Here is a 20,724-nt window from a genome sequence, read left to right as displayed (position 1 = left end):
GTACTCTGATTTTGATTGGTAATGAATGAAATTAATTTTCCCCAAGTTGAGTCTGTTTTGCCTGTGACAGTAATTGCTGAGTGATCTCCCTGTCCTTATCTCGACCCACAAGCCTTTTGCTATATTTTCTCTCCCCTGTCCAGCTGGTGGGGGGGAGCGATAGAGCGGCTTTGGTGGGCACCTGGTGTCCAGCCGGGGTCAACCCACCACAACTAGGATGGGTGAAGTGCCCCTGAGGAAGCTTTATTTTCAGACATCTAGCAAATACAGTAACAGATGCTTTGGGAAGGGAAATGACTGCGAAGATGCGATTGTAACTGTCCTTGCAAACTATCAGTCACCCTTCTGGCTCTAACATGTTTGCTCAGTAACCTATCAGCTTCATGAAGGAAATGCAACCGTGCTGTTGCAAGACTATGTTAACGTGGTTGCGTTAATTTTGGTTCTGTTTGGCAGTGAGCCTCTGAGGCATAATTAAGTTTTTCAGGCTCAGCTAATGCAGCATGATGCTGAGAGACAGCTGATAAGAAACACTAAGGACAGAGATTTATATGGAATTAAGGCAATCTGAGTATGGCCCAAAAGCTTTTGGTCAAGTATCTGCCCCATTCACTAAGTCATTACCACAACTCGGTCAGCGTGTAGTCACTCAACCCTGCTGTTTGGTTTCCAGTTCACTTGGTTTCCGGTTTAGTTTCCAGCTGACTTTGTAATGTTTACACCTAAGACACAAGGGAAGTTTCAAAGCACTGCCAGCTCCTCTCTTGCTTGAAGCTCTGCTCCCATTTGCCATGGCCTGCAGGCTCATACTCTTGCACAGCTGTATAGGAATTACATATCTGCTAAACTGATACCCATTAAATCGTTTTGTAGAAGTGAGTTTCTGCATCTGTGGTCTGAGTTGGCAAGTGGACCTGTGTCACGACCATTCTGGGTGACCAGCCTTCTGCTGGCCATTCACAAATACTCCGTTCATTGATTTGCGGCTACAGGTTACTTCAAGCCCCCCAGCCTGCTTCATCTGGTGCTCTAGCATGGCTAGGCATGTGCAGCAGTGAGTGAGCACCAAGGGAAAGCAGAGCTGAGATTGTCCCCCAGGTCTTAGCATAGCCCTCTCCTGCAGTGGGAAATGGGAATGGAGGTGGTAGTTGTTACTGCAGTAGACGTGATTTGAAGTGAAGGCAGGGGCTCTTGGAAAGAGTATACTGAGCTCTGCTCTGAGCTAAGCTCCTCTTTCCTTAACGCTGTGCTAACAGGATTTTTCTCCTTGCCCATCAAACAGCCAGATGTTTTGAATGAGCCTGTCTGCACTGAATAATCTTGCTCTGGAAAATAAATGGAAGTAGGGTCGATTTATCACCTTTCTTTGGTTTTGTGAGAAGAGATTGACAGAGATATGTTTAAAACAGATAAACCCCGATTCTCCTCCTTTCACAGTTCACTCACGAGGCCTGAAAAAGGGCCAGATGTGTTTCTGTCATTGTTGGCCTCTGTTTTGGTGGCTTGAGGTTTGCATGGTGGTTTTAATGTTTGTTTGGTGTCATCCTGTCCCATTCGTGTCCCATGTTCCCCCTCCTCCCCCCATTGGATACTACGGTTTGTGATTCTTCTCTGCTAACGATGAGAACTATGGAAGCAAATTTTAGCTTGCTGTGAGGCAGACATCTGCAGTTAGTCTGCAGGCCAGATTTTGAAAATCCAGGGTCTTTTTTCTTCCAGTGCCTAGGGCTTGATGTGCATCTCTGCAGATAATGTGTGTGTGCCCCTCTTCTTACCCCAGTATGTCTGTGACTGTAGAGTCAAGTCTGCACACAAGAGCTCTTTGTGCAGGCCTGGCTGAGTCACACAAAACAATGAATCCGGTGCCCAAAAGTGTTGCCTCTGTCCTTTTTTTCATTTAGCGCACTTCTCATGTACCTCTGCAGCATGGTTTGGTTGAATTGCTTGAGGACTAAATATAATGAGCATAAAATTATTTTAACAGGGAGTCTGAACAGATATCTTTATAACATAACTGCTAAGAATACATATTTCTGTATGTGATAGTGACTGGGAGATGCTTAAGTGGCTCTGAATGGGGGGGGGGCTCCACTGGAAAGGGGGATATCTGTTGTTTGGGGTGGCTGTGGCACAGGTCAGACTTCTGATGAGAGTGTGAAGGCAGGATGGTCTCTTCTTTCCATAGCACTTTCTCAGTTGGAGTTCTTCCCTGGGAGCAGCCTGTCTGCTTGTCCTGGACCTCTGTTCCTCAGCCTTGAAAGCAAATGACATTCTTTCTCCCTTTCTGGAAAACATTTTGAAAAAGGAAGCTGTATATTATCAGGATAGGCTTAGGATTATGTTAGACTGGTTTGGCTTTGTTCCATAAGCAGACGAGAAGCACATCCACTCATTAGCAAAGAAGCCTCCTTGGACACCACTTCGAAAAGGAGAGGGTTGCTTTGGAGGTTTCTTCTTTTTCCTTCTCATTCTTACGTAAGATTACTCTTCACCCACTCCTCCAGTAGAGTTACAAACAACAGTAAATGCTGGTAGCATTAGAACTGGCATGAATGGCTTTATTAAAATGATAACGGACTATGGGACTGACTTTTGTTGCCTCTGTGTGCTTCAGAAGGGACACAAAGAGGTGATAGTGGTGTTTCTTGGGAGTGCCAGTATTGTTGGCTTGCCCTGACTGGGTAGAGGATGCAAAAGCGGGCTTTGGTAGCTGAAAAAGTCTGAGAAGGCCTGATTTCGCCTGCAAAGGGTGAGGGAGATGTGTTAGGTGAGGGCAAATCCCAAAGTTGACTGGCAGGAGTTTCAGCTTTTATATGACTTACAGGAGCAGATTTTAGTGAAGAGATTAAATGAGTGCCTCTTTCTAGCAAGAGGCAGGTGCAATTGTACGCATGTCCCTCACCTTGCTGTATTTCTGAGTTACAGCAGTTAGAAGATTTACATGAATGTCGTATCAAGAGAAACTAATTGAGTGGCTGCAAGGATGGAGGGTCTTGGCTATCTAGCTCTTAAAGAACTTAAATTCAGGTTTTAAATGTCATTTCTCATATTGTCACTGAATTCTATGATTCTAATTTGCATCCTGCTGCGAAGGCAAAAGTTAGAGCTTCTGAACATTCACAGTCCCTGTACTGTTTGGTGACTAGCGTCCTAGACACATGTGTCTTAACATTTATAATTTCCATTACTTACTCTGTTTCACATTTCGACTGGCCCCTGATTCTTTAGCCGAAGACCTGAGTGAAAAAAAGAGAACGTCTGACTTTACAACTGGTATAGACTGTGCACTGCAATATATGGGAGGTTTTTCTCAAAGGGGTTTCAAGTGCTCCTAAAATTTTGTGATGTTCCTGTAATAACTCAATTTGTATCCAAAAGTGTGGGGTTGTTTGTAGTGAGGAGCACTTTTGATGAAGGCTGTGCATGATAAACTTCAGTCACAAAGTTGCATTTTTCATGGGAGGAGAAAACAAAAATTTCTGGGTTTGAGGTTTGGCTTATCCCTAATCCTAGCAACCTCACATCAGATTTTACCTGGACTGATTCATCTCCCCTCCTGGAGCCTTCTGAAGAGTAGGGAGAGGCTTTACTGGACTCTGGCTACTCATGTTCTCTGCTGTAGCTTCATTAGAATTCAGCACAGCTTTATCAGTCATCTCTGAATGTATCAGACTGGACACAAGGTCTTTCTCTGAAAAGTGAAGGTAGAAATGTTATTAAAGTTCCCACTCGCTGATCTGGATGTTTAGGGGGGAATTCAGGAGTTCCCTTACCTCATTTTCAAAGGGCTTAAGGACATCAGAGAGACATGTTATGTTTGCTTTCTGCCTCCCCCCAGCCCACAGCAGCCCAGAGCTCCACTGGGAGAGCACGTTTTTCCACCCTGCACCAAACCTGAGTGCGCTGAGGTCTGAGTGACTAATTTGTGTGTACTGTCGCCTTACTGCTTAGCACAGCCACAACTGGGCCAAGCACACTTCACTGTATCCTAGTCCTTCCACCTCAGCAACCCCCTCCAGTTCAGGTCTATGAGAAATTCAGGGGTTTATGCGAATGTACAAGAGGGCCTGTTTTTCAGAAGGGGATACAGATGCACGTGTTACCTTTTTTACTTGCCCTTGCGAACCATTTTTGGATCTCGGTAATTGAATCTGTCTGCAAAATTTCGCTCAGTTTTTCCAGCACCTGGAAGATGTACAGGATGGTTACCCTGAAGGAAGAGAAGCTGATTCACAACAGTTTTTGCATGTGTTTTAGTTAAGCTCTAGCTGTGTGAGTGTGCAGTTCTACAGTTGTGCAAATTGCCTAGCCTAAGATGACCCATCAGTTTTGCCACAGTATAAGCTAAGGACAGCAGCAGTCTGCAAAAGGTGATGTTGAGTGAGTCCCGTGTACACAGCGCTTCAGAGACACAGGAAGGAAATCCTAAGCAGTGTTTACTACATATAAAGCCCCTTGCATGTGATGTAATATTTGCAGGCTGGTTTTAGAGAACAAGTTTCAGCCCGTGTGCTAGCTGCATTGCTCCCCCAGTGACTGCCCATAGCAGCTTGTGTTCAGGTGAAAGAAACTCAAGAGTAAATGCTAAATACAAAAGTCAGTAGACTCCGCACTGGGGCAGTGGGGGAAGGGAATCTGACCAATAAAGTCCCATGCCATCCTCAGGAGAAATCAAAATGTGTAACATCATAGGAAGCCATATACTGTAGCACTCGTGTCTTACCTTTATTTTCTGATCCAGGTATCTCGAGTCAGAATTCACATTCTTCTGGATGCAGGGACTGTAATCCAAGTTGATGAGTGGAGTGGAGGGCTGGGTGAGAGACGCGACGTGGTTTCCCTCTCTGTTTGCAGATTGTGCAGAGGCTTGGAATTGTTTTTTCAAAAGCTTTTCCAAAATAGAAAACAATGTGTAAAGGAATGGCTTGACTCCATTTAAGCAGCAATTAAAGGCAACGTGAAGTGTATGGTTAACACTAGTCCCCAGCAAGGCTGTGCAACAGAAAACACATCTAAAACTGTTATTTGCTTGAATATAGCCACCTGTAGGTTAATTGGATAGGTTAATTGTTACAGCTTCTAATATACAGTCACTGAGAATAATAATAGATATCTGTGGCATAATGCGTAACATTGGATGAGAATGAAAGTGATGCCAGGTAACTACTGATGGAAATCAGATGAGAAAGGGATTAAATCTGGACCTCTGTGGTCTGTTTGCTTTTCCATCGTGGGTTTGTAGCATGCTGCTGAGCCACTGCTCTTCATTTCTCTGTGTGCAGGCTTCACCAGTCTATTAAAGGACGAGGAATTAAAACGTGATTGGCAGAAGGTTCTGTTTGTAAGTGCAGAGGAAAAGCAAAAGGCAGCTAACAGCTATTAACAGGCTAGTTTACTGAGTGAGGCTATATGCCAGTATCTGTCCATTATATAGTTATTTTGCAGCCAAACCACAGTAAATGCAGTTTGAAGAACTGTGTTTTGCATGTATAAATGAACAGTAAAAATAAAGCATGGTCTTTACTATACCCATCTCAGGAACGACATAACATTTCGAGAGAGCCCCACCCCCAGTTAAAATAGAAAAGTTAGGAGAAAAGTGAGTCCTTATTTTTAGCATCTTTACTGCAAAACGTCTTCGTAGTGCCCTCTCCTATCCAGTAGCAGTGCAGAAACCCTTGCATTCCCTTTTTCTCAAGAGCGTGCAATCCTCCTTGCGATACCATTTGTAATGGAATACTGACTTAGCCCTCAGCTCTCATGCGGTTGTAATAGGGGAGACGAGTCATTAGATAGCCTGCAGCTTGAGACTAAGGAGTTATTGCAGAAAGAATCTTTTACTGGAATTTATGAACACAGCAGCAAAGTTGGATCTAAAGCCCAGCGTGCCGCTTGTACAAAACAGTGTCAGCAAAAGTGAAACTGTTGGCAGTAAGTAATCTAAAGAATCTTTGTGTTGTGAAGGGAGGAGGTTTTTTCTTGTGCTTGTTTGTTGTATAGTGTGACATTTTTTCCTCAGCAGTTTGAAACAAAGTGAATTTTATTCCCATCTTCATTGGGTTTGGCCATTTTTCTTGCTAGCGAAGCACAGTGACATTACAGTGCTGAAAGTGATACAGTTATGGCTTAGTTATTACCCTACTTGACACCGTCTCCCTTCCAAGCTCTCATGTTCTACACACGGGATCCTCACATCCCTCCTTTTGGTTCTGTGCTGTCCTCCTTAGCAGTCTGAGACTGTCAGTTCAGGTTACAGTGTTGAGAAAGTGAGAGAGAGAGTGCCGAAATAAAGAGCTGTGTCTTTTTTTCCCCTACCTTTTCAGGTGAAGGAGGGTTATTTTGAATCCTTCCAGGAACATCTGCACATCCTCCTGGAAATCAACAGGCAGAGTGTTTTCTCAAGTTGAAGAATAAAGGCCGTAAGATACACCTTATGTTATATTGGGGTGGGGGACATTTTTAATTGCTAAAATGCACAAGCCATATTTTAGATATCTCTAAGGGGGTCTATTTCTTCCCTTTTTTGTGTGCTTTTACTACCTCACATAGTACATTAATGCAATTATTTGCTGAGATGCCTAAGACATCTGAAGAAAATCCTGGAAAGTGTATTTCATAGATACATGCTTACAGTGGTGTGTAGCTACTACTGCAGAGTGTTGCTTACGGATGGCATAATTGCTGATAATTGTGAAGTTATTAGATGTCTAGTGTGCATATAATCTCTAAAAGCTATGAAGATGCAAGGGTAATTAGCAAGGAGAAATCTGTGGTGACTAACACGCATAGAAGGGAAGAAACACTTGCCTTTTAAATGTACATTCATTGCCCTATGTTCCCTTTACCTGGACCTGAGCTGTGATGACACAGTGCCCTGGCTGAGACCCGGTTGCATCTTTAACGGCTCAGGTTCCTCTTCTGCTGCTGTATAATAGGGCAGTTTGGTGCCTCTACTCACGTGTCATGGACTGTGGAGTGCCTAGCTGCCTTCGCGTGAAGCCCTCGAGCTTTGGAAGGTAGCAGTTGGCAGACATGTTGCTTGTGGCATTCCTAGGTAGCACGTGTTCTTGTTCAGCTTCTTGCTTGAGGATGACTTTGTTGCCAGCAGATGGGTATTCTCTTGAAAAGTTGCTTCTTACGAGACAGACCGGAGCGTTGTTTAATCCTGTGCAAAAAAACGAAGGATACAGTCTTTAGTACAATAAACACCCACAGTTAATTTAACAGGTGATCTCTAAGGAGAGTCTCGGCTGGAAGAATGGAAAGCAGGGGTATCAAATCTGAAATTTGTGTGTAATAATACAGGGCTTACGGAATGGTGTGTAGACTTGGCATACTTGAATAGATGGCAGAGGGCCAAAAGCAGTCTGTTACAGAGGATGGTGTGATCAATCACTACCTGAACAGTGACAATGTTGCAGATAAAATCTGGAGAGTGGCCAGGTAGGGTGAAGAATGCTCATTTAGCGATGCCAATCAGGAGGTGAGAATCATTGTTCTACCTCTCTTAAAAAGCTTGTAGTTTTCAATGAGAGTTGCAGCATTTAATGAAGAACTAGAACCCTCCTTTCTTCGCCAGGGTAAAAGGAATTTTATAAACGGCCACTGTTTTTATCATTAGTGTAAGTCAAACTGGATTTAACATGGCAAAGAAGCAGTGCTATTAAGTAGCTGATGAGGATTTTCAGAACCTTGATTCTGTTTGGTATCTGACATAAGACAAATCTTAAGCAGAAAGTAATTACAGCTGAACATTACTCTACTGAGAGTACAAATATATCCACCAAATTAATCTGGCTAAGCTGTGTAAGACTTTGGTCTTTGCTGGCTGTGGCCAACTTGTCTTTTTTACCAGCCTCTAGAAAAAGAGAGAGATGCACACAAATATGTATTTTATTTTTTATGTGTTCTATGTTTCTACGTTAGGTAGATTTTATATATATATATATATATATATACATACATATGCACACACAGATACACAGAGTTGTGTACATTATATGCTGGGTGGTCAATCTGAAAGGAGGAGTCTTGCTTCGTTCCTTCCAAGGCACCCCTTCCAAGACACAAGAAATTAAATTTTATTGCGAACTGATTTGGTCCTGCATCATCCTTCATCCCTTATTACAGAAGTTGTATCACAGATTCATCAGCTACCAATACCAATCCTGATGAAATATCTACTTATTCTAACTGTCCCCAAAAAACTCAGCAGAGATTTTTTTTCCCCTTCATGATCCTTCTATGCCTTCTGCAGTATAAATCTGGCTGTGTACCAGCAATTTGCCTTCAGCTGCTGCCAGAAAGGTGTCTTTGTGCAAACCTACAGGGTCAGCTTCTTGAAACAAAAGCCAATCCCTAGAATCCCTATTTTGTCTGCTGATGCAAATGGCACACTGATTTTGACTGTATTCCTTTCAGGTATAGGCAGAGTAATCACAGCTAGATCTAGCATCCAGCAGAGCAGCATGGTGTTTTTAGAGCACCAGGTTACTCTTATTAAATGCTGCATTGTGCAATATGTTGCTCCTGGAAAGGTACAAGAATTATTTAGATGAGAGTGAAATAGAGAAAAAAATTGTGACAACCCGTCTCTGGCACTTACGGTACACTCGTGAGCACAGAAGGAAAGAGGAAGAAATTACTTTAGCTTGAGGGAAATTATTTTAGCTTAAAAGAAATCCCAGACAGTTGTCTTGGCAAAATAGTTCTAGTTGTACCTTGTAAAGAATTTAGTGCTAAAGATGCTTAGTGGATTGAAATCAAGGTAATGGCTTTTTTGGATGAAATGCTTCTCTTGGAAACAGGAAACAGGAGCAGTGGGTGCTTTTGGAACAAAATCACGTTATGCTCGCATTTCTCTTTGTGCTTGCCAGGGCAGTTGTCCAGGCTATCTGTGTGGTCCCTCAACAACTCTTACCTGGCATGTGACAGACCATCCTAGGATGGGGAACATTCCTGGAGAAGTAGTACCTTTCCCTTGAGCGGCTAGACTGAGAGTAACATCGGTCGTAGTTCCACATGTTGTGGTTGAACTGAGGTTCGTACACTGATATGAAATCAGTATTTGTTGTGTAAACTTTCTTATTCTTTTGTGGAGCGTCTTCCGGCAGAGCGGGTTGGCTCTTCTGCTGATGGCCTGAGGCCAAACACTGGAGGTGAAGTAAAGAACATGAACTCACATAGACGGAAAGGTAGTGGAAATTTCAGTTACTCTTCTTCTTGTCGTTTCTACCTCTTGCATATACAATTTGGAGAAGCACAGGAGGGTGGAAGCAAGCTAGCTACTGCTCCACTCCTAGGTAGTTACCTCGGGCAACCAATGCTGCTTGTGTGTGCCGCTCCTTCCTGTGCATATCTGAGACACCTTTTTGTAGTAACAGACTATATTGAAGCAGGGGGAGTGGATTGCTTTCTGACTTGTGATGAAAAGTGCAGGGACAAATGACGATAGCAAAGGAGACGACCAGGCCTTTTTGGTTTCTGTCTTTACTAAGGGTTGCGTATGCAGAGGGGCAGTCCCATGTCTCTTAGTACTTGGTATCTGCTCTAGATTTTGGGTTTAGAGGTTGAATAATACACTAGCAGCTTATGACCATTAACTTGTTTGGTTTTTTTCCCTTTCCTGTAGTAGCAGTCATTAATGGTCACAGTGTTCTTTGCCTCTGGCACTTACTTAGAATACTCAGTACCATAACGTCTAAGATTGGGAACATCCTAAGAATGGCATTTCATTGAGGCGCCTTGCAAATGTCACACAGAAGAGTTACATCAGGAGAGACTCTGGACCTGAGTAAGGCAGCCCAGTCTGCTCCCTGTATAACAACCAGCGCAACTTAAGAAAAGGTGACAGGTGATAGTAGTAGGCGACACTCTTCTGAGAGGTACAGAGGCTGAGCTGACACACTCTCTAGAGAGCCGTGCTGCTTACTGGGGGCTTGTATCAGGGATGTCACCAAGAGACCACCAAGCCTTGTACGGCCCACTGACTATTATCTGCTGCTGTTGTTTCCTGTGGGCACCAGTGATACAACCAGGAGCAGTCTGAGGAGTATCAAGAAGGACTACAGAGCCCTGGGAGCGGTGGTAAGGGACTCTGGAGCACAGGTAGTTTTTCATCAGTCCTCCCAGTCAGAGGGAAGGGGTTTGAAAGAGCCAGTCAACCTGGCAAATCAACAAATGGTTACGGGACTGGTGCCACAGCCAGGGGTTCAGCTACTTAGACGATGGGACTCGCTTTGAGAAACGTGGCCTACTGGTGGCAGATGGAGTCCATCTGTCAGAGAAGGGGAAGAGCATCTTCGGTCATAGGCTTGCCAAGCTGGCGAAGAGAGCTTTAAACTAAAGTTGCTGGGGGAGGGGAACCTCAATCCATCCCACTCCTACCGGTCTGATGCCAGTGTCAGCAGGGAATGCCCAGAGCCTAGAAAGGGATCACAGGTCAGCAGGAGAGCACCTGAAGAGCAGCACAAAGGAATTCCAGCCACTCCAGCCAGTAAGTCAGCTTCATCAGGGGCCCAACTTAAATGCCTCTATGCAAACAAACGTAGCATGGGGAATAAACAAGAGGAGTTAGACATGTGCGCACGCCTGCAGGGCAATGATCTTACTGGCATCACGGAGACGTGGTGGGATGGCTGCTATGACTGGAGTGCTGGAACGGAAGGATACAGGGTTTTTAGGAAGGACAGGCAGGGGAAATGAGGAGGGGGTGTCACCATCTACGTCAATGACCAGTTGGAGTGCGTGGGGCTCTGCCTGGGGATGGGTGAGGAGCTGACCAAGAGCTTATGGGTCAGGATTAAAGGGAGGGCAGGGACAGGTGACATTACAGGGGGAGTCTGCTACAGGCCACCCGACCAGGAAGACCGAGCAGATGAGGCTCTCAGGAGCAGCCTCACGTTCACAAGCCCTAGACCTCATGGGGGACTTCAACCACCCCAATATCTGTTGGAGATACAACCCAGCAGGGCATAAGCAATCCAGGAGGTTGCTGGAATGCGTTGATGATTACTTCCTTCTCCAAGTGATAGAGGAGCCAACAAGGAGAGGTGCTATGCTGGACCTTGTTCTCATCAGCTAGGAGGGGCTGGTGGGGAATGTGAAGCTCAAGGGCAGCCTTGGCTGCAGCGACCATGAAATGGTGGAGTTCGGGATCCTCAGGGCAGTGAGGAGAGCGCACAGCAAGCTTGTTACCCTGGACTTCAGGAGAGCAGACTTGGGCCTCTTCAGGGGTCTGCTTGGTAGAGTACCATGGGATAAAGCCCTGGAGGGTAGAGGGGCCCAAGCAAGCTGGTTAATACTCCAAGCTCAGGAGCAATGCATCCCAACAAAGAGGAAGTCAGGCAAAAATGCCAGGAGGCCTGCATGGATGAACAAGGAGCTCCTGGACAAACTCAAACACAGAAAGGAAGACTACAGAGGGTGGAAGCAAGGACAGGTAGCCTGGGAGGAATACAGAGAAATTGTCCGAGCAGCCAGGGATCAGGTTAGGAAAGCTAAACCCCTGATAGAATTTAATCTGGCCAGGGCCATCAAGGGCAACAAGAAAAGCTTCTGTAGGTACATTGGTGATAAAAGGAAGGCTAGGGAAAATGTGGGCCCTCTCTGGAAGGAAATGGGAGACCTGGTTATCTGGGACTTGGAGAAGGCTGAGGTACTCAGCGACTTTTTTGCCTCAGTCTTCACTGGCACGTGCTCCAGCCACACCACCCAGGTCGCAGAAGGCAAAGGCAGGGAGTGGGAGAAAGAAGAACCATTGGAGTAGATCAGGTTCGAGACCATGTAAGGAACCTGAAGGTGCACAAGTCCACGGGACCTGATGAGATGCATCTGCGGGTCCTGAGGGAACTGGTGGCTGAAGTGGCTAAGCCACTATCCATCATATTCGAGAAGTCATGGCAGTCTGGGGAAGTTCCCACGGGCTGGAAAAGGGGAAATAAACCCCTCATTTTTAAAAAGGGAAAAAAGGAAGACCCAGGGAACAACAGGCCTGTCAGTCTCACCTCCGTGCGTGGCAAGATCATGGAGTAGATCCTTCTGGAAACTATGCTGAGGCACATGGAAAATAAGGAAGTGATTGGTGACAGCCAGCATGGCTTCACTAAGGACAAATCATGCCTAACAAATTTGGCGGTCTTCTACGACGGGGTTACAGTGTTGGTGAATAAGGGAATAGCAGCTGATGTCATCTACCTGGATTTGTGCAAAGCATTTGACACTGTCCCACGCAACATCCTTGTCTCTAAATTGGAGAGACATGGATTGGACAGATGGAGCACTCGCTGGATAAGGAATTGGCTGGATGGTCACCCTCAAAGAGTTGTTGTCAATGTCTCAATGGCCAAGTGGAGACCAGTGATGAGTGGCATTCCTCAGGGGTCGGTATTGGGATCAGCACTGTTTAACATCTTTGTTGCCAACATGGACGGTGGGATTGAGTGCACCCTCAGCAAGTTTGCGAACAACACCAACCTGTGTGGTGCGGTCGGCAAGCTGGAGGGAAGGAATGCTATCCAGAGGGATCTTGACAGGCTTGAGAGGTGGGCCTTTGCGAACCTCATGAAGTTCAATAAGGCCAAGTGCAAGGTCCTGCACATGGGTTGGGGCGATCTCAGGCACAAATACAGGCTGGGCAGAGAATGGATTGAGAGCAGCCCTGCGGAGAAGCGCTTGGGGATGTTGGTTGATGAGAAGCTCAACATAACCCAGCAATGTGTGTTTGCTGCATCAAAAGAAGCATGACCAGCAGGTTGAGGGAGGTGATTCTCCCCCTCTACTCCACTCTTGTGAGACCCCACCTGGAGTACTTGTGTTCAGCTCTGGGGCCCCCAACATATGAAGGACATGGACCTGTTGGAGTGAGTCCAGAGGATGGCCACAAAGATGATCAGAAGGCTGGAGCACCTCTCCTATGAAGACAGGCTGAGAGAGTTGGGGTTGTTCAGCCCGGAGAAGAGAAGGCTCAAGGGAGACCTTCCAGCAGCCTTCCAGTACCTAAAGGGGGCCTACAGAAAAGCTGGAGAGGGACTTTTTACAAGGCCATGTAGTGATAGGATGAGGGGTAATGGCTTTAAACTGAAAGAGTGGAGATTTAGATTAGATATTAGGAAAAAATTCTTTACTGTGAGGGTGGTGAGGCACTGGAACAGGTTGCCCAGAGAAGGTGTGGATGCCCCCTCCCTGGAAGCGTTCAAGGCCAGGTTGGATGGGGCTTTGAGCAGCCTGGTCTAGTGGAAGGTGTCCCTGCCCATGGCAGGGGGGTTGGATCTAGAAGATCTTTAAGGTCCCTTCCAACCCAAACCATTCTGTGATTCATTCTAAGATTCAAATAGAAGAAATTCACCTGTAAAGGCTGCCGATTGTAAGAGCCTGGATGGGCTGAGGATGGAATAAGCATTTGTCAGTTATCTGCTGGGGTCAGGAGGCAGCATATTTTAAGGAATATGTGGAGAGAAGAGGGTTGGGAAAGGACAGGACATCTTTTTTAAGTAGCTGTTAATGTTTTGCAAGGTTACATTTTTATTCCATAACTACATCTGACTAGGGGAAAAACTCAAGTGAACTGACAGATTTTGCAGTGTGCATAGAAGGTCAAGAGACGTGAGAAGGCTTGCCCAACTGAAACCAAAAAGTATAAATTCCATAGTTGAAGGTCCTGTCTTAAGGTCATCCTATGCCCTAACAAACCAACTGGGGCAAGGTCGGTGTTTGTCACCTGTGAATCATCACATTTCAGTGCACGAGGAGGCAGGGTGGAAGCTACAGTTCATCCAAATGGTTTGTAGCTTACTGCAAGCTCAGCCTTTTTTTTTTTTTTTTTTTTTCAAATTTAAAATACCTGTATCTCCTGATACCAAAAGTAAAAATACACATCTTCTGATTTTGGTTGTAGTGGATTGATTGAATAATGAAATAATGAAGATGGCTATTTTGTGTAACATCCTGATTGCACTTGTATTTCTCAGCCAACTTTTATAACTTAAAAAAAATAATAATTAATTGGGAGACTAGCTTTTCCAAAGCCCTATAAATTTTTTTACCATAAAATATCCTCTCCATATGCTTAAGATTAAATGCTTACTCAAAATAATGTATAAAGTAACTTGGAGGAGCAGAAGTCACATTCTTTATTCTGGGCCTTCTGTTTTTCTACATAATCCTGCTTACGTTTTTGTGTTGGCTCTCTATAAAGGACTAACTATATCTAACTGAAGTTTTTTAAAATTAAGTTCATGTGGGAGGGTTCTCTAATAAATTGTTTAGTGGGTTTTCTGTGGTAATCTAAACGGTCTTGTGAAACATACTTCTAGAATCTCACTAGTTATTTAGCAGCCTCAGAGTATTATATACAGTAATTGCTGGTACAATATGTTTTGGGGATTTTAGGTGTGTTACTTTACCAAAATAGCAACTTACGACATTGTTAATATTTAAATCAGTAGAATTAAATGCAGCGATACCATGAACAACTGGATGTTTGACAGAACAATGTTACCAGCCAGCGCTGTCATTTTTGTATTGTAGGTAAAACCGCACACAAAATGTTGATTATCATTGCAGTATTCAAAAATACTTGAAGGCTTCCTGTTTCCTTACAAAGGATGTGTACAACAGTTATTTAGAGTAGTCTTCTATCTGACTGTGCTAATGGGTTCTTGAGAGAAAATGAAACTTAGGTCATTTATTGCTTTTTCACTAGTTCTCCGTCTGTACCCGGAAAGTGTGTAAGTGATGTAATGGACAGAAAGGTCTAACTACCTGAGAAACAGCGCAGTAGAGGTCCTCCTCGGCAGGATGCTAAGTCGGCAGTACCTTTTTGCCTGCTGCAGCAGGTAAGATTCACCCTGTAGCAAGGATTCACGTCTTTCCTTGGGTAGGGGTCTTCAGCTGAGCGAGCAGCAGCCTGGCTTGTCTGCTCTGCTGAGCAGCTGTGACAGGCGCAGGGCTGGTGATCCGGGGAGGTTCTAGAACCGATTCTGTTGACAATTCTGAACTGTGCGCCACCGCGGCAGCAGCACAGCCGCATCTTTTGCCTGACGTTAGCAGAGGGAAGAGCTTGTGTACCTCCACTTCATCCTTTATGTTTTTAGCACTCTTCCTCTTTAACATGAGGATATTCATGACCAGAAATAACCGATTTCTGTAGAGAATTAGTATTTGCGTGTGGACACAGAAAAAAAGGCTGTGCACAGGACTATAAAATCACCTGGCCTTGGGGTTTTGTGTTCAAGAAAATTCATGCTTTTGGACAAGATTTTAGGGATGATTTTTTCTAGAGTACAAGTGCAGTGCTACATAGTTTCAACAGGTGAAATTGTCATCATCAAGTAGGGTTAATGGGGTTAAGTGAGTAAGCGTAAAAATGTATTTTCAGGCATTGACCAGTAAGGATCTTAAATGTAGTCATGCGATTGCAGTTTGAATCTAGTAACAGAAAGAAAATCTAGAAATCTAAATTGCAATGTGGCCACCGTTTATTGCCAGAGATTTCTCCAATGGTGCTTTGTCCACAAAACCCAGATTCCTGCTACACTGAAGTTGCAACTCCAGTACACTTTTCAGGTCGCCTTAGAAACCCTCCAAGTTTACAAGCGTTATCATGTAGACTCAGACACTCAGTCACAGGATATTTTGTGTGTCTGGGTTTCACAGGCTCCTATTTCCTTACCACTGCTCATATTCCAGAAAGCACAGCTGTGGGAGATGACTTTTCCCTCCCTGTGATGGTGGACCAGAATCAGTGCTTTTGGTCGCACAGGGGGGCCATAGCAGTCCATTAGCTTGTGGTCTCCAGGTGCAGCTATTTCAGGACATTGTACCTGTGAGTGACTGCTACTCATTTAATTTTTTGTTGGTTTTGTAGGTTTTGCAAGCCATCTTGGGAACAAAGAGGAGGGTAAAAACTTTGGCTCTGCGGTCATCAATAAATTACATTTAAGTTGCTCGTCATGATTTTAAGGTCTTTTGCAGAAAAATGGGGCACACTTTCTTTTTGTACTCGGCAGAAGTGGGAATACGTGGCATTGTCCACAAGAAGTTGGAGAAAAGCAATAAATGGAAGAAGTGTGGGGAGGTTTTTTTACACTTGGGGGGAAAAAGAGGAGCGTGACTGGTGTGACTCTGTCATTACAACGAACGTTTGGATAACTTACAGGCTAAGATGCTGTGGAATCTTGTCAAGAAGAGAAGGCAGCTGATAGCAGAAGCTCTAAGAAAGGGTCCATGCAGCTGCTAGCTTCTGATCCTGTGTATTGGGTCTGGCTGAGATGGAGTTAATACTCCCCACAGCAGCCCTCATAGCACTGTGCTCTGCATCAGTAGCTAGAAAGGTGTTGATAGCACACCAGTGTTTTGGCTGCTGCTGAGCAGTGCTGGCACAGCATCAAGGCTGTCTCTCCAACATTTTTGCCCTCCCTTCAATGGCAGGCTGGGGCAGGGCAAGATCTTGGGAGGGGACATAACCAGGACAGCTGACCTAAACTCACCAAACAGATATTCCATACCATATGGCATCAGCTCAGATGTAAAAGCTAAGTAAAGGGAGACGGAAGTGGGGGGCATTTTGTCTTCCGGAGCAACCACTACACGTACGGAAGCCCTGCTTCCCGAGAAGCGGCTAGACATCGCCTGCTGATGGGAAGTAGAGAATAACATCATTTGTTTTTCCTTTTGCTTTCGCGCGCGCGACCTTTGCTATCACTTTATTAAACTGTCCTTATCTTGACCCACGAGCCTTTTGTTATATTTTTCTCCCCCCTGTCCAGCTGAGGAGGGGGAGTGATAGAGCGGCTTTGGTGGGCACCTGGCATCCAACCAGGGTCAACCCACCACATCCTGCAACCCAAAATGGCCTGTTACCATTTGCTTTGTTGTAAGGCCCAGGTAGAGAAGAGGCTGTTGTCGTGGAGGCACCGAGGTAACATGAAGCACGGGCTGATTTTGAGTTGTCACACGTGGGGACACAAAGTGTCAGGACCTGTGGGGCATGTGTTAAGATGTATATTTTGTTCCTGAAAACACTTTTATCAGTTCTTTTTAAATAAAGCCAGCAAGGTTGGCATGAAATTGTGGATCTACCTCCTCATGAATCCTCTGTGTCTATGGATGGGGGAAGAGCACAAGAGAGCCAGAGTTAACAGAAAATACCTGCATCTTTGCTACATGTAAGAAACAGCGGGCCATTGTTGCAAGGAAGGATTCAAGAAATTCAAAGAATGTGGAAGGGACTGCAAGGTAGAAGTCTTTCATACTGCTGTTCAGTTAATTTTCAAGTAGCTATGACAACAAAATGGCTTCCTGGGGACCATGACTGTCTGCCTACAGAACAGAGTGCAAGCTGCAAACCTTGTTTTTCCAGTATACTTCATTTTTTATAATCGCTTGGGATTTACAAGTAGTCGCTATAAAAGCAACCTAAGCAAATAGCCAGCCGGACTCATTAAAAGGGAGCTGCCATTAAGATCTCACATAGTGCAGTATTGTCTTTATCCAAATACAGCAAATGGAAGTGAGGTTCTGGAACAGCACTTCCCTGAGATGCAGTACAAGGAGCTTAACTTTATTTGGTAAATTGATGAAAGGGATCATTTGGGAAAACTTTTGGTTTTTACAAAGCAGAGGGATAGATTCATTGACTGGGAAATACAATCTAATTCTGTGACTAGGATGCCTAGGGAGAGGTACTACTGCTGATGCTGCAAGACAACTTCATAATGTGTTCAACGTTATGAAGAAGATGACATATCTAAAAGGAGAAAGGGAGAATTGATCGACTCAGGTGAAGAGCAGTAGTGTTAGTTGCCAAAGTTATGTGTTCTGTGATGTTTGGATACCGTATGGTTCCCTTATTCAGCTCAGCCTGTTGATTTCAGTGGGAGGTGAAAGGATGAAATATTATTAAGGAATCGGAATCTGCCAGTAATTCTGGCCCTTCGCCTTTTCACGCTTTCCCCAGAGCTGACCCATATTTCTTCCACTATAGTGCTATAGAAATACTAAGATTATTTTTAAATTTTAAAAGGAATAGCTCTTTGGGACACGTATTTTGTTGCTGTGTGAAAAACATTTTCCAGATGTTAATTGAGGTTGACATTGGAAAAAAAAGGTTGAATTCATGCCTGGGTCCACCAGTTTAGACATAATGAAGGATCTTAAGTTACTCTTGAAACTTATTCTTATCTATATCTTCACATCAGTTATCTATACCATCTTTACCTTGGACGGCCTCCAGGAGTCTGGGCTCAACGTGAAGTCCTATTTTCAAAAGCCTAAGTCTTGCGGAAAGCAAGAAAGATTTGGCCCTTAAGCTGAGTGGATACATAGGGAAAACTCAGAACTAGATTTGGGGATTTGCATGCACAGGATATCAAATCCAAGGATTTATGCAATGCCTATCTGTATAAGAAAACAGCTATGATGTTCTGTAGAAGTGTAAAACTGAGCTGGAGAATTAAGTTTTAAAGGTACGTTAGATCTTGCACCCAGCTAGAACTCAGAAGTCGAGAAAGATGGGCCAGATAGAGCAGAGCATTACAGATTTCTTTCAGCTTTGGATCAAACAGCAGCTGAAATCTTGAAATAAAAGGCTGGCTGAAAATGCTTTGGGAGTCCTTGATAAAAGTCTTGGTGAAAGGTAATTGAAAGAAGTCTGGATTGGTGGGTGATTCCAGCAATTTCCTTTGGTTTCAAAATTTGTTAATGTTTCTTAAAGCAGTGGTTCTCGGGAGGGGCTCTCTTTGCGTCCGTGGGAAGGTGCTTCTGAAAGACCTCTAGTCAAAGCTGGAGAGACACAATATCTGTTCCAAATGGCATCCAACTTTTTGATTAAAAAAAATAGATGATAGAGTAAGCAGCACCAGCTACAGTCCTGGTAGCAGTCCTGTGCAATTTCCTATGCAGTTCAGAGGATTACGACCTACATAAAGATCTACAGTAAAGTAAAACCATGAACCACTTTGTTGTCCCCATTCCTACAATTCCCAACTCCAGCTCTATAGTGATAGAGAAAGAAGCGTTCAGGATCATATCATGGAGATACAAAGATAACTTTCTCAGTGCCAGATGTTCTTCAGGCAAAAGAAATACCATCTCTGTTTTCAGTTGCATTTGTGGCAGTTTCTAGCTAAAATCAGTTTGCGAGCAGAACAGCCTGGGACAATAAATAGCAACTGTGAGTAAACAATGACAAAACAGACAGAAATGGTAGATAAAAGCCTCTGATCTTTCTATGTTCGAATATCTCCAGGCTGCGAGGGGAGGGGCTGCTGTAACATTTGAAGATCTGGATCCTTTCCTGAACTGCCAGTTGGGAGACATTGCAAGGCAGTTATTATCAGTGCTTACTATCAATTGGGAACCTGCTTCCTCATGACTGAATTCCATGATTCTATCACTCCTTTCAGGAGTGGATTTAGTATGTTCAGTAATGCCAGATATGATTATTTAACAAGTAGGAACATTTATTCAGTGGTTAAGTGCCCCTCTTGGTTCTGATTTCAGGCTAAAATCAGGCAGTAAATTGCTTTGCTTCTCTAAGCTTTTTCTTTCCACCTATTTATTTTACTGGTACCTGACAACCATAATTGTCCTCCAGCTCCCCTTGTACAGTGGCGCGCACAGAAAAGGTGAGGTGGGACTGAAAAGGAAAGCCAGCAAAGCTCTACAGGCAGCACATACTGCTGGCTTTGGAGATCACTAAATGTACTTTCTTTTTTTTTTTTTTTTTTTGCATTTTGGATTTACATATTGTATGCAAGTTGTAGCACTGGTCGGCACTCTGGTGTTCTAGCTTGTGGCATGTTATTTAAGAAAGCACATTTATTCCTTGTTTGCAATCTACAGGCCTGGCTGTCTTATTCTCAAGATTTTCAAGAAGGACACCCTTGCATATTTCAGGCATGGCCCACTAAAGCATTGCACTGGAAGCAGAGATTAATCACTGTACTGTTTTGTGATAGGAAAAGACAAGAAATTAGTTTCTGGTAACACAAATAAATACTCACCTGCAGCGCTCTCAGGCATTTCTTAAAGAAAAATCCTTCTTTGAATCCTAGCTTCAGCTGCACCAAGTTAACAAAACTGTAGAAAAATAGGCAGGGAAGTTCTCTGCTTCACCCTGCTGTCCCCAGGGAAGATCAGCTCTGGCACGCTTGCCTAACCAGGTCTTACAGACCTCCAAGATGATGGTGCCACACCATCTCCAAGCAATCTACCTTTTTTGCTATCCATGCCCAGAGGAAGTTTTCTTCTGCAGTGTAACTTGAATCTTCCTTTTTTCAGTGTAAGTCAATTTTTTCCCTGGCCACCATGGAGATGGAGAACAGAACATGAAAAAGAAAAGCTGCACGGAAGCTCTAGAAGAATATGATCACTGTGTTTCACCATCAGACATCATTGCTCTGCTTATGAAAGCTCTGATTTTCATTGCTGAGCTTTGAAAAGTTGTGGATACTGCCAGAACTATTACTCAGCAATCCTGAGCAGCTGCTGAACAGCAGAACACATCCAGAGATCTTTACACCTGTCTAATAAAACATTAGAAAGGCAATAAAGAAAGTATGGCTTGATGAACCTGAGAAGAAAGTCTCAGAAGCAGGAAATATGAAGGGGATATGGCAGAAAGTCAAACCTTCTGGATGAAATAGGCAAACTTGACTTTAGTGGCATGCAACAGGCAGCTCACAGCAAGGTGCCATAAGTAAGCCTGTTGTCTCGTTCCCTTCC

At 44.2% G+C, this 20,724-nt stretch overlaps 2 protein-coding genes across 45 annotated transcripts in view; one reads left to right on the top strand and one right to left on the bottom strand.

The window, feature by feature from the left end:
- Window positions 1-20,724, top strand: part of LOC142032347 (alcohol dehydrogenase 1-like) — a 330,614-nt gene that overhangs the window by 127,090 nt on the left and 182,800 nt on the right. For 42 of the 43 annotated variants that reach the window (XM_075031193.1, XM_075031006.1, XM_075031212.1 and 39 more), the window contains 2 exons: window positions 6,324-6,419; window positions 14,702-14,834. The gene's annotated coding sequence lies outside the window, so the exon portion shown is untranslated. The remainder of the gene's footprint in view (window positions 1-6,323; window positions 6,420-14,701; window positions 14,835-20,724) is intronic. The other variant, XM_075031150.1, reaches the window with a different exon arrangement.
- On the bottom strand, window positions 2,140-20,575 carry LOC142032662 (uncharacterized protein C4orf17 homolog). Of its 2 annotated transcripts, XM_075031563.1 has the most exons (8): window positions 8,921-9,105; window positions 6,959-7,165; window positions 6,316-6,371; window positions 4,724-4,888; window positions 4,104-4,185; window positions 3,535-3,691; window positions 3,193-3,236; window positions 2,140-2,284 (listed from the first exon to the last, which is right to left on the bottom strand). In XM_075031563.1, the coding sequence occupies exons 1-8, from the start codon at window positions 9,021-9,023 to the stop codon at window positions 2,193-2,195; spliced, it is 906 nt and encodes a 301-aa protein (XP_074887664.1). In that variant the 5' UTR covers window positions 9,024-9,105; the 3' UTR covers window positions 2,140-2,192. The 2 variants fall into 2 exon arrangements, with proteins under 2 accessions (XP_074887664.1, XP_074887658.1); XM_075031557.1 differs by lacking the exons at window positions 2,140-2,284; window positions 8,921-9,105 and adding an exon at window positions 20,004-20,575 and having other exon boundaries at window positions 3,072-3,236.

This window comes from Buteo buteo, chromosome 1, assembly GCF_964188355.1.
Source record: "Buteo buteo chromosome 1, bButBut1.hap1.1, whole genome shotgun sequence".
NCBI classification, from domain to species: Eukaryota; Metazoa; Chordata; class Aves; order Accipitriformes; family Accipitridae; genus Buteo; species Buteo buteo.
This window is presented reverse-complemented; position numbering and strand designations above follow the sequence as displayed.